The following is an 11,023-nucleotide window of genomic DNA, read 5'->3' as shown; positions in this document are numbered from 1 at the left end:
AAAATTCCAATTCTTCTTCTTGGGGACCCACTTTTAAAGTTATCACAGGCTCCAGATGGTATTTGTCCCCCCCAAAAAATTAGAGCTTATGACCTCTCTATTCCTCCTCTGTGCCCATCTCTTTAAAGATTTTCAGATCTTCCGCTTACTTAGGACCATTTTCCTATTTAAGTTTGTTGATCTATTTAGTTGAAGTTTCTTCTTTCCCCTCTAAAAGCTGTCCCTTAAAAACCTTTTTTTTTTTTTTGCATTTCACCTTTGATAAGCTGTCTCATTTATTCCTTTGATTATGTAATTACGATAATTATTTATGTGTTTATTCCCCTCCTCATTATTTTTACCCCACTCAGGAGGTACAGTTGGCATTTTGTCTTCCCCTTTTGCCAAGGGGCAGCATCTGAGCAGGCCAGGCAGCATTTGGCGTTCCAGGAGAGGGCTTTCAACTTTCCCCTTTTACTGTGTCAGTCCCTCCCCAGAGCCCCCAGACCCTCCACAGCACTCCCAGAAGGGAGAGGGGTTATTAGGAGAAAAAGGGTTTAGAAAAAAGGGAAAAAGCTTCGTTTTCCTTTAATTTTTGTGTTCAAACTGGGAGGGACTCTGCTTCCCCTTCAATTTTAATGGTCTCAGTTGAAAGAATCCCTGCCTTTTCTATGCTGTTAGGGGTGTTAATTGACAGGGAGTCCTCATTTTCTATTATTTTCCAGTTTAAGTAGAAGGGGAAAATATTGACAATGTTTCTTATGGGTTTGAATTAAGGGTAGCCAGCCCCTTTTTGTTGTCCTGAGGCCTAAATTGAGGGAGAAGCCCAGCTATCCCTCCATAAGAGTTTGAACTGAGGGAAAAATCCCTCTTTTTTCATTACTGGAGAGATTTAAAATGAGGAAAACCCCTCTTTTCACAGTACTTAAGGAGAATAAATTAAAGGGCAGAAGCTATTTATTAGCCATTGTATTAGTTTCAGTAGAGGCAACTGCCCCATTTCCTCTGTTTAAGGGGTTCACTGGAAGGAAGCTCTGCCTTTTTCAGCATTTTAAGGGTTTAAAACTACATTTCAGGGCCCTTCTTTCTGTGCCATAGCACCATATATCTCAGAGCAGGGTGAGCCTGGCATGCACTTAACCCTTACACTGCCTGGGAAGCTTTTATTTTTCTTATTTTTACTTATAATGTAGATAGGCCTAATTAGAGGTCCCAAGGAGACTTAGACTATTCATATCATTAGCATTCTTCTCCACCCAGCTCAGTCACATGTGAAGTACTACTTAGTAGCCACTAAGGAATAATTATGTAAGGTAACAGCAAATTACCCAATTTATCTAGTTATGCTGCCTAAACAGAAAGTTTTATTTCTTACCAGTTTTCTGCCCTTTTACTCCAAGTAGTTGTTGCAAAAAAGAAAGTGCTGTTATTTTTCTGAAGAGTTTTCTTTTACAACAAGCCCTTTACTCCCCTTGAATTTGAGTCAGAGGAGCCAAACTGCTGCAGCTGCTCTGAGGGCTTTTATACCCGGTGGGATCAGCCCCCTCCCTTTTCCTGGGTGCCATGGGAACAAGAGGCAGGCACCATCAGGGGTGTATTAACCCCAGCCTTTGCTCAGGGGCTCCATTCCCTCTCTGGGATGTGCTGTGATAAGAGATCTCCTGTCATTTCAGTGAAGAGGCTCTTTCAGCTTATCTCAGCTTGTTTTCAACAGGTGTTTCTGGGCATCTAAAGCAACAGAGGCTTTGAAGATACTGTGAAGAAAACAGCATGGAATATAGGGAGTATTTAAGTTCACAGTTTTGGGTTTTGTGTTTAGGGGTGGTAAAGTACATTTGTAATTTCTGGTTTTGTTCTTATTTTGTTTTGTATTTTTTTTTGGAGGAGTGCAGCGTCCAGAGACTCCAGGTTGTGTCAATTACACCGCTTTTTTCAGCAGATTCATCGTGTCACAAGAGGGATCTGCCCAGTGTCAAAGATGATGTTTGAGATTGAGGCTTCAGGTGAGTTGAGGATTGTGACTAGGAGAGGGAGGGTGAGCAGGTATCCAGTTAGGAGTTATTGATGGGGGGGTGGTTTTGAAGGCAGCAGGGTGAGAAAGGGTGCTTATTTGAGGCCCCCCCACCCCCAAGGCTTTTTAGAAGCGTAGCAGAGGCATTCACATGTCTTACAGCACACAAGGTCATCCACTGCACTCACAGGAATGCCATTTAACTTTGCCTTTCTCTAACCCAGGTGCCACTCATAATAATAATAATGGCCACAGCCTTGGAATCAGGATGAAGCTGGAGCCTGAAGGAGCCAGGCACATTCAGGAGAGGGCAAGTAGCTGACTTGCTGGGATTTGGCCCACATAACTCTGTACTCTGGTTTTGGTTTTCTTTATTGTAGCTGACCGAGAGGGTAACGGGCGATCATGGGGCCCTCTGAGGCAGACTCATTTCAGGTGCAATGTGGATCCACATCACTGATCATCCAAAAGATAAGTCAGGGCCACGGCCTGGAGATGGGATAATGGGAGAGTAGTGGGTTGGGAGTTCCTGGGACAGATTTAAAAATTAGCAGAAGGAAAAGTAATCTTCTGGGGAAGGGGCCTCTTAGGACAGCTAAAGGGAGAGGCTCTACTTTTGATGGTAGCTTTCAGGCGGGCAGCGCAGAACAGTTCCAGTCCATGTTGTGTTGTCCAGTGTACCGTGTTACCTAGTGCGTCTTTGGGGGCCCTTTTGCCTTTTCCCCTCAAGGCCCTCACCACAAGCATAATGTGTCATGTTTAACGTCCCCCCATTTGTCAGGTTGTGTGTCATGGGTGTCTGCACATATTTGTGCCGGAGCTGCTCTGCCCTGCCACAGAGGCTGCTGCAATAGGGACTTGCAGTTTGTGGGGTGTTGCCAGACTCCAGATGATATTCCTAGATAGACACAAGATGTTTGGAGCTGTGAAGTTATCCTGCAGCCCTCTGACTTTTGTCCTCACTTTCTTTCAGATGCAGAAGGATAAAATCCAGGGCATAATCCATCCACCCATCCCGGGTGAGGAGGTTCCCCCGAGCAGGTCAGTCACTGTTTGTCTCTGCAGGGGGAGTGTAAAGTGTGACTCTGTTACAGCTCTGTTCTTTTTCTTTTTAGGAGGTAAAGCTGGATATCAGCAGTCAAGGTGAGCTGGGCAAGGTGAGCATTGAGTAGCATACAGAAGCAGTTGTTATTGCTCCAGTCTCGCTTTCTGGTGCAACTCTAAGCATCTGTTCCTGTTTCTGCGCTTTAGGCAATCCACTCAGAGTATGCTGAGCCCCAGTCACCAACCGGCCGACGCACCGGGTGTGCTGCTCTCCCGAGCCCTGCAGAAGAATCACGGGACTCGTTGATGAAGCCTCTGCCTTTTCTATTTAAAGGTGTCACCAGGGTAGCCTTGGGCACCAGCCGAGGAGCTGCGGTGAGTCGGGGAAGTAGGGAGGAGGAGCGAGGGCTAAGAGCCCAGCCCACGCTCCCAGGCAAGGAAAAGAGGGCAGCACTAGTCTCCACATAGTTTATTTCCTTGACTCTCAGTAACAAAAACAAACTAGGGTTTTCCCCTCCCCTCCCAAACCACCTACCCACCCCCCAGCTTCCCCTTGGCTCAAACGTCGTAGTTGGGGTTCTTGCGTAGGATAACAAATCCCTCCAGGATGGGCGTCACAGGCACGTGCTCCTCTGTGGCCAGCTCTGCCCGCTCTCCGTGTGCCAGCAGCACTGGGGTTGTGTGAGTCTGGAAGCCAGTGATGGTTTTGGGCTTCCCTGCCTGGCCCACCACATCCACAGCCTGAGAGAGAGAGAGTGAGATCAATGCCAGGGACACAGAGGGACATCAGCACAGCCCCTCCCCAGCCCTGGCTGTCCCTTACCTGTCCTACCCGAACCGACACGGGCAGAGGCCGCAGCTCCTCATCGAAGGTGACCAGCATGCGGGGCTGCATGGCAGCAACAAGGCCATAGAGAATGTAGTGGGACTTGCCCAGGATAACTGGAGGGAAGACAGAAATAAAGGGGCTGAGCAATGCCCATGCTGCAGGGCAGAGAGAACTGGGGGGACAGAGCCAGCAGCACTCACTGTTGCGCACATCCAGGAAGGACACAAGGACGGTCAGCAGCCCAGCCACAGCCACCTGGCTCATGAGCTGGCGATCGCTGTGGTATGGGCATAGGGTGAGTGTCCCCTTGCCCAGATGAGTCAGGCCCTGGTGTGGCAGAGAAAGTACATGAAAGAGTGATGGAGGAACCTGGGACTCCCAGCCCTACCCTCAGGAGAGGGTGACACCCCCAGGACACCACTCTCCTCCCACACCCAGGGCAGGGACCCCAAACTTCCCCTTCCACACACAAGCAGTGAGCACAGTATCATCACCTGGGCCAACCGCACCATGAAGAGGTTGTTGGGGTCTTTGGCATGGTACTGGGCCAGCTGCCGCAGCATTGCTGCCAGCCGGGCGTTGTTCGTACCTGGGAACAAGGAGGCACAGGCAGAGTAGTGTACAAGGCACGGGTCTCTCACCTTTCCCCCCAAACAAATCCCAAACCAGGCCATCCCCAGGCTTACCACTGCCCACCATGCCCATGGCAAAGATGGAGTTGTAGGAGACCTCGGGGTCAGCGTCATGGGAGAACTTGCTGAGGGTATCGAGGATGTTGAGCCGGGGGTTGGAGACTGAGATAAGAGCCAATGCCAGGGGCACGGCACGGCGAAGGGTGGGCTCCCCGTACCGCAGCTGCACAGAGGGGAGGTGGGTGTTAGACTCAGACCACCAAGCGCAGCAAGGTCTACTGAGATGTCAGGCAATACCCAGTTTCTACTCTGAGGTCCCTTCCCAGCTCTGTGCTGTCCCCCTGGTGACACTCACCAGGTGGCCGAACGTGCGCAGGCCCATCTCTGCCCCGATCTCCTCGCCCATGGCAATGAGCGCGATCCCCAGCACCGCCACGCCCTGCAGGGGGGGACACAGGCCCTGAGCACTGGGCAGGGAGCACCCAGCCCAACACCCAAGTTCTTAAGCCTCTGTGCCCACCCGAGGCCTAGGGGGAAGGGCCTTAGGAACCCTTCCAAAGCCAGTTCCTGCTCCAGGAACACAAACCCCAGCCCATATTTCCCCACCTGGTGAGCACCCATGTCAGCTGAGCTCTCTTTCTTCTCCTTCTCTTTCTTGTCCTTTTTGTCCTTGTCCTCCTCTTTCTCCTTGGAGTCAAAATGCTCACTGCAGATGTGCAGGAGCTGTTGCACCTTCAAGACGTTCCCTGAGCCTGGGCAGAAAGTGGAGGGCCAGGATCAGCAGGCAGAGGACCCTGGACCTGTTCCTGCCTCCCCTCACCTCAACCAGCCCAACTCACCCGCATAAGCACAGATATCCACCAGCGTGTTGGCAAAGCTGCGGAATGGCTCTGACACCACCTCCAGTGCTGCCAAGATGGCCTCAATTGCCTCTCCCTTCCCTGTCAAGGAAGGCATAGTGGTTAAAGGACAGCATGGAGGGAAGCTCCCACCCCGTGAGCCACTGGCACTGCCCAGCCTTACCCAAGTGGTTCAAGCCCAGGCCAAGTGGCAGCCACCGGGCATAGGTGTCCTTCAGTTCTGTCTCTGATTTCTCCATGATAGTCTGGAGGATAGTCGAGGTGACATCCCCATTGCAAGAGCCCACTGATATCATTCCACAGGCCAGGGCAGTCACACCAGCCACCTAGGGAAGGAGGAAAGAGCCATGTCATACACAGGGACAGCTCAAAGTAAGCTGGCCTATAGCACTAGGTACCCTTGGTCTCCACTTCCTATGAAAATCTAGGCTACTGGAAGACCTGATGGTTTCCTACCCTCCTAAATCCACTGCAATGCCATTGTGGCAGCAGCTCAGCTAAGGAAAATAGGGCCATGCTCTTCTGGCACAGCACAGTGCTGAGCAGGGACATGTGGCCTTGCTCTTGGAGCTCAAGATGGCTGCAGTCAGTGCCTGTATTCCCAGGAGCTCTGGGGCACTGGATGGGGAAGCAGGAATCACAGGCAAACCCTGCCTCGTGCCCTACCTCCATGCTGGACTTGGAGTCTCCCATCACAGGCAACAGCAAAGTCAGGACATCCTCACGGTTGGAGCCTGCATAAGCCAGTCCCAGCCTGCAGAGAGTCCAGGGGGGTGTGAGGGAGGAGCTGCACCACCCTGTGCAGCACAGGGAGGCTGGGGCCAGGCCCTTACCCAAAAATGGCTCCAATCCTCATGGTGTTGCTGTTGTGGAGGACATAGTCAGACAGGAGGGCCAGGGCAGGGTCACACTCATTTTTCACCCCTGAGTTGACGATGCCACAGGCCAGGAGGGCTCCAGACTGCAAGGCAGAAGCACCATCACACACTAGCCACCAACACACAAAACTCCCTGCCAGCCAGTGACTGATGTCACCTCACACATCACACCCACTACCCGGGATGGGCAAGTTGGTATGAAGTGGGCAATGCCACTCTGGATCAAGCTGAGATATCCAAAGCTCATAGCTCTGTGACAAGGAGAGCCCCACAGGTGCTTCAGGCAGTCCCCAAGAGACCAGCACCTCACTGTGAGCTGCTCAAAAGCCTGGGACACAGGGCATCCAACCCTTCTCTGTGCAGGAGCTGAGCTGCACAGGGGACCAAAGCAAGGACCATTCCTCAGCCAGCTGCACACTCAGCTCATGGCCCCATGCAGACACAGAGCCACGACCTGTCACTGACCTTGATGTAATCCTCGGAGGAGTACAGGTACTTGTCGATCTGTGTGAGCCCCCCGTCCACGTCCCACAGCAGGATTGTGCCCAGCGAGGCTGCAGCACTCAGCATCCCTGTGGTTGCAGGGAAGAAAGGCCCTCATCAGGCCTCAAATGATGTGCCCAGTCTGGGGCTTGCAGTAGCCAGGGACATAGGCCAGCTCAGGCACCCCTACCCCAAAAGGGACAGGGTGGTAACCCCAAGCCTAGAGGCACCTCCAGCCCTGCCCAGCCAGCTAACTCACCATGATCCTTGTTCTTGTACAACCATTTATTGCCATCATCTGTCAGCAGCTTGTCCTGTCCAAAGGCAGCATTCACAAAGCCATTCACAAAGGACGAGGCCAAATTCATCCGGGCTGAGTCCACTTGGGAACCACTTCCCCCAAACCCTGTGGAACAATGACACGGTGAGGAAAGCAACAACAGAAGCCCTGCCAGCCCTCAACATGCAGCCATCCCACACTGTAGGGGTATGAGGACTTGTCTCATCACCAGCAGGAAGGAGAAACCCAAATGCACAGGCCAGAGACCATGGGCAGGCCATCTGCCCACCTCAGATACACATCTGACCACACAGGCTCAGAAGTGCTTGGCAGCCTCAAGAACTCCACACAGGCAGGGACCATAAAAGCCACAACACAAGCCCTTACGGTTATTCTCCAGGTGGGTTTTGTAAATATCATCTGGCACTTTAGGCTCCATGATGTCCAGCTGCAAAGACAAGGGAGAAGGGGGTTACCTCCTGGCCAGCACATCCTACAATGGCAACCTCTCCAGGAGGTGTCTGGCCCAAATCATAGGGATGATGGATTTCTTCTCAAATCTTGCCACAGAGCCTGGCAGCCAGGGCAGCCACAGCTAGAGGTAGCCCAGGGTGCTTTACCCAGCTGAGATGCTCACCTCTCTGGCTAAGGCCAGGAAATTGCTGTTGAGCTGGACATTGGACATGATCTCTGTTAAGTCCTCGTACTCTTCCACATCCTCGTTCAGCTCCAGGAAGACCCCATGGCGACCCAGCATAAAGGCCATCTGCTTCTGGACAACTCTGTGCAGAGGGGAGGGGTTTCCTGAGTGCCCAGAACCCAGCAAGCCCCAGGACAAACACAGGTTCACCAAGCAGTGAGCCAACCTGCCCTGCCCAGGGCATACAGACATGACCCACTCCTGCCCATCCTCATTTCAGGGACAGGAGTCTCAATCCAAACCCTCAGATACCTCTAACAGTGACAGATCCAACCTATCTCTGCCCAGATGGGGAGCTTTGCCCTACCAGGATGAGCAAAGGCTGCAGAGGGCAGGGAACATCTCTGCTTACACATCTTTGCAGGAAGTGAAGATGTCCTCCACCAGCTCCACATCATTGAGCATCAGAGCCAGGCGCAGGGCTTCAGGGTAGCGATTGAATTTGCGGAAGATGCCCAGGGCACAGCGCAAGAGAGCCGAGTTCTCGGGCTCTGGGACGTAGCTCACACAGCTTAAGGAGGAGACAGACATGAGGGTGACAACCAGATCAGGCAACCTTGGCCCCACAGCGATCAGGCCCCAGCCAGCACCTCAGCCTGCCAAGCCCCCTCACCTGGTCAGGTAGAGGCACACTTTGGAGTAGGCATTGTCATCGATGTACTTCTCCAGCATGTCCATCTGCTCTATCTCCATGAGCAGGTCACAGGCCTCGTGCTCTGCGTTGTGGGCCATGTTGTAGGGGACGATCTCCTTGACCAGGGTGAGGAGCGTGTCCCTCTGAGCCTTGTCAGCTTCATCAATCTCCTGCCACTCCTTGGCCACCTCTCCTGCCAAGTGCCTGCAGGAACAAAGGGACATCACCACTACAAAAATCAGTTTCGCTGAGCCATGAGAACAGGGAGCAGCTGCTCCCAGTTAGCCAGGGCTGTGTGCTGTTTACGGAGGTTCTGCATTCTGCAGACCTTATAGGAGAAATGGGGTTAAGACCAGATATTTCAGAGGCCACAGCAGCAAGACCTCTGCAGCCAGAAAACTATCATGAATAGAGCATGAAGCGACACATGTGCAGGTGTGATAGTGGCAGCTGAACACATGACCAGCTAGTCAAGACACATCCCAGTCAGGCCAGAGCTAAAGCATTCCAGGAAATTCCCCTGAGCCCTTATCCATCCCCTCTGGTCCCCCACAGGCTTACCTGACATATTCATGCCCCCAGGATGCCAGCTCCTCTTGGGAGCCCACCAGCCGGTACTTGAGACACTCACGCTCCCCACTCATGGTCATGGCCAGGACAGAAATGATGTCTGCTGCAAAGCGCTGCAGAAAGAGTGCAGAGCTCCAGACACAGGCCAGGCACAGAGAACCAGGGGCAGCCAGGGACACAACACCCTCCCTGTGCCTGCAAACCACCACAGGTGGCAAAAGTACCGTCCTGACAAGTTATAATCCTCTGGAGCAAGTCACAGAGAGTGCTGTAAGATCCCAGGGTCCAGAGGGCTCTGTGATTGCCTGCCCCAGCACTGTCCCCTCAGTCACATGGGATGGTGGAGCCAAGAGTTTCTACCTTGTTCTCTCCTGGAGCCATGTTCTCATAGATCTCCTTCAGCTTGCCATAATGGGGCCGTAGGAACTTGAGGGGTTTGGGAACGGAGGTCATGGAGGTGGTGGAAGAGCGGATCTGCCTCCTCAGCTCCTCCAGGGCTGGGCGGTAAAGTGACGTGTCTTTCTCCTGCAGAGGGAAGCTGCCTGTCAGGGGCTGGTTCCTGAGCCACCACCTCACCAGCCCCCCCAAACACAGCCATGGCTCTTAGCAGAATAGTCCCCCACCCTGGGCTGCCTCCTTCAGCCCAAGAGCTGGAAAAGGAGGGCACAGCAGGTTAGAAAGCTTCTCTCACATCAGGGACACAGAGGTCCCTTGGGCACAGGTCAGACAGGCAACAAGGCTGGGGGACAGATCACAGCAGACAAGCAGGGGCCCACCCCACTCAAGGTAAAATCCCCCATTTCCACCGCACGAGGAACAGCCATGCAAGAGACAGAGTCAAATCCTGGCCAGGACATCTTGCTGAGGGACACAGCACAGACTCACCCCCAGGCGCTCCACCAACATCTCCAGCTCATCCTGCAGCTGCTTGTCCTCCTCAGACTGCCGAAATGCACAGGAGAAAGCAGAGTTAAGGGTGCAGAGCACAGGAAGTCTCAGTGTGACAGAGGCAGGGATGTCACCCCAAGCCACAGGGGTACCAGGACAAAGTGATGCACTCATTGCTCAGGGCACCACCCTGCCCCAGTGCTGTCAGGATGGAGCAATGCTCACATTACTGAGGATACCTTCCCTAAGAAACCACCCATTCCTGGGGTGTGAGATGCACCTCCCCTATTATTCTGTGCTGTATGAAAACAACCCCACAGAGAGGAGCACGTCAGGTCACAGCCCAGCGGGGGCACCCCACTGACAGCAGCCTCTTGACCCACAGACTGTGTCCCCCAGCCCACGGGGACCCCCAGAGCCAAGGTCACCGCCATGCCGGGCAAAGCGGGGATCCCTCCATAGTGCCTCCATAGTGTCACACACACACCCCCCGGTTACACCACGGCTTCCCCCACCAACGCTCCTCTGAGGCCGCCGAGCCCCCCGCCCAGGAATGGGAGCCCTCAATGGCGTCACGCGGGCACCCCATGACGCGCCGGGGCCCCGCCGGGGGGAACCCCTCGCTGCCGTCACATGCCCACGCTGGAGGGAGTCCCCGGAGGGATGCTGGCCGCCGCCGTGACGCGGGATGACGTCCCGCTCCCGGAGGGATGCCGGCCAGCCCCGTGACGCGGGATGACGTCCTGCCCCGCCGGTGACGCGGCCCGAACGGGCCGTGACTCAGCTGCGGCCTGCGGCGCAGCGGCACTCACCAGCTCCTGCTCTTTCTCGGGCCCGGAGGGCGGGTCCCGGCGGTCCCGGCCCCAAGGCGGCGTGGGTTTCTCGTCGCCGCCCGCCCCGGGGCCGCCCTGCACCCGGCTCTGTCCGCCGCCACCGCCCGCGTCCATGTTCACCCGGCCGCGCTTCCGCCGCACCGCGCCTGCGCAACGCCGTGACGGCACGGCCGCGCGCCGGGGGCGGGGCCAAGGGCGGGGCGGCCCCACGTGCGGGGACGCCGGCACCGCCACCGACACTGAAACCGGTACCGGCACCGACACTGACACTGAAACCGGTACCGGCACCAGTACCGGCACTGACACTGAAACCGGTACCGGCGCCGACACTGAAACCGACACTGACACCAGCACCGAAACTGAAACCGGCACCGACACTGACACTGAAACCGGTACCAGCAC

The 11,023-nt window shown here is 54.5% G+C and overlaps 1 protein-coding gene across 1 annotated transcript; it reads right to left on the bottom strand.

Annotated features, from left to right (window-relative positions):
* Nucleotides 1-3,488: 3,488 nt before the first annotated feature.
* PSMD2 (proteasome 26S subunit ubiquitin receptor, non-ATPase 2) lies at nucleotides 3,489-10,759 on the bottom strand. The gene is made up of 21 exons (XM_066556864.1): nucleotides 10,601-10,759; nucleotides 9,786-9,842; nucleotides 9,261-9,425; nucleotides 8,892-9,013; nucleotides 8,310-8,534; nucleotides 8,049-8,207; nucleotides 7,634-7,778; nucleotides 7,384-7,444; nucleotides 6,976-7,122; nucleotides 6,699-6,805; nucleotides 6,189-6,316; nucleotides 6,022-6,109; nucleotides 5,519-5,681; nucleotides 5,335-5,436; nucleotides 5,102-5,247; nucleotides 4,851-4,934; nucleotides 4,550-4,718; nucleotides 4,358-4,452; nucleotides 4,064-4,190; nucleotides 3,858-3,976; nucleotides 3,489-3,775 (listed from the first exon to the last, which is right to left on the bottom strand). The coding sequence occupies exons 1-21, from the start codon at nucleotides 10,733-10,735 to the stop codon at nucleotides 3,593-3,595; spliced, it is 2,727 nt and encodes a 908-aa protein (XP_066412961.1). The 5' UTR covers nucleotides 10,736-10,759; the 3' UTR covers nucleotides 3,489-3,592.
* Nucleotides 10,760-11,023: the final 264 nt, after the last annotated feature.

Source organism: Molothrus aeneus, chromosome 10 (genome assembly GCF_037042795.1).
Source record: "Molothrus aeneus isolate 106 chromosome 10, BPBGC_Maene_1.0, whole genome shotgun sequence".
Lineage (NCBI taxonomy): Eukaryota > Metazoa > Chordata > Aves > Passeriformes > Icteridae > Molothrus > Molothrus aeneus.
Note: the sequence above shows the minus strand (reverse complement) of the source record. Positions and strands in the feature narration are given on the sequence as shown.

Excerpts from the sequence above, each read along its gene's own strand:
- PSMD2 (XM_066556864.1), bottom strand. The coding sequence starts at position 10,735 with ATGGACGCGGGCGGTGGCGGCGGACAGAGCCGGGTGCAGGGCGGCCCC. Across the intron at positions 9,014-9,260 it reads TGGCTCCAGGAGAGAACAAG|CGCTTTGCAGCAGACATCAT; the intron begins GTAGAAACTCTT and ends CTCTTTCTGCAG. Across the intron at positions 4,453-4,549 it reads CATGGGCATGGTGGGCAGTG|GTACGAACAACGCCCGGCTG; the intron begins GTAAGCCTGGGG and ends CCTTGTTCCCAG.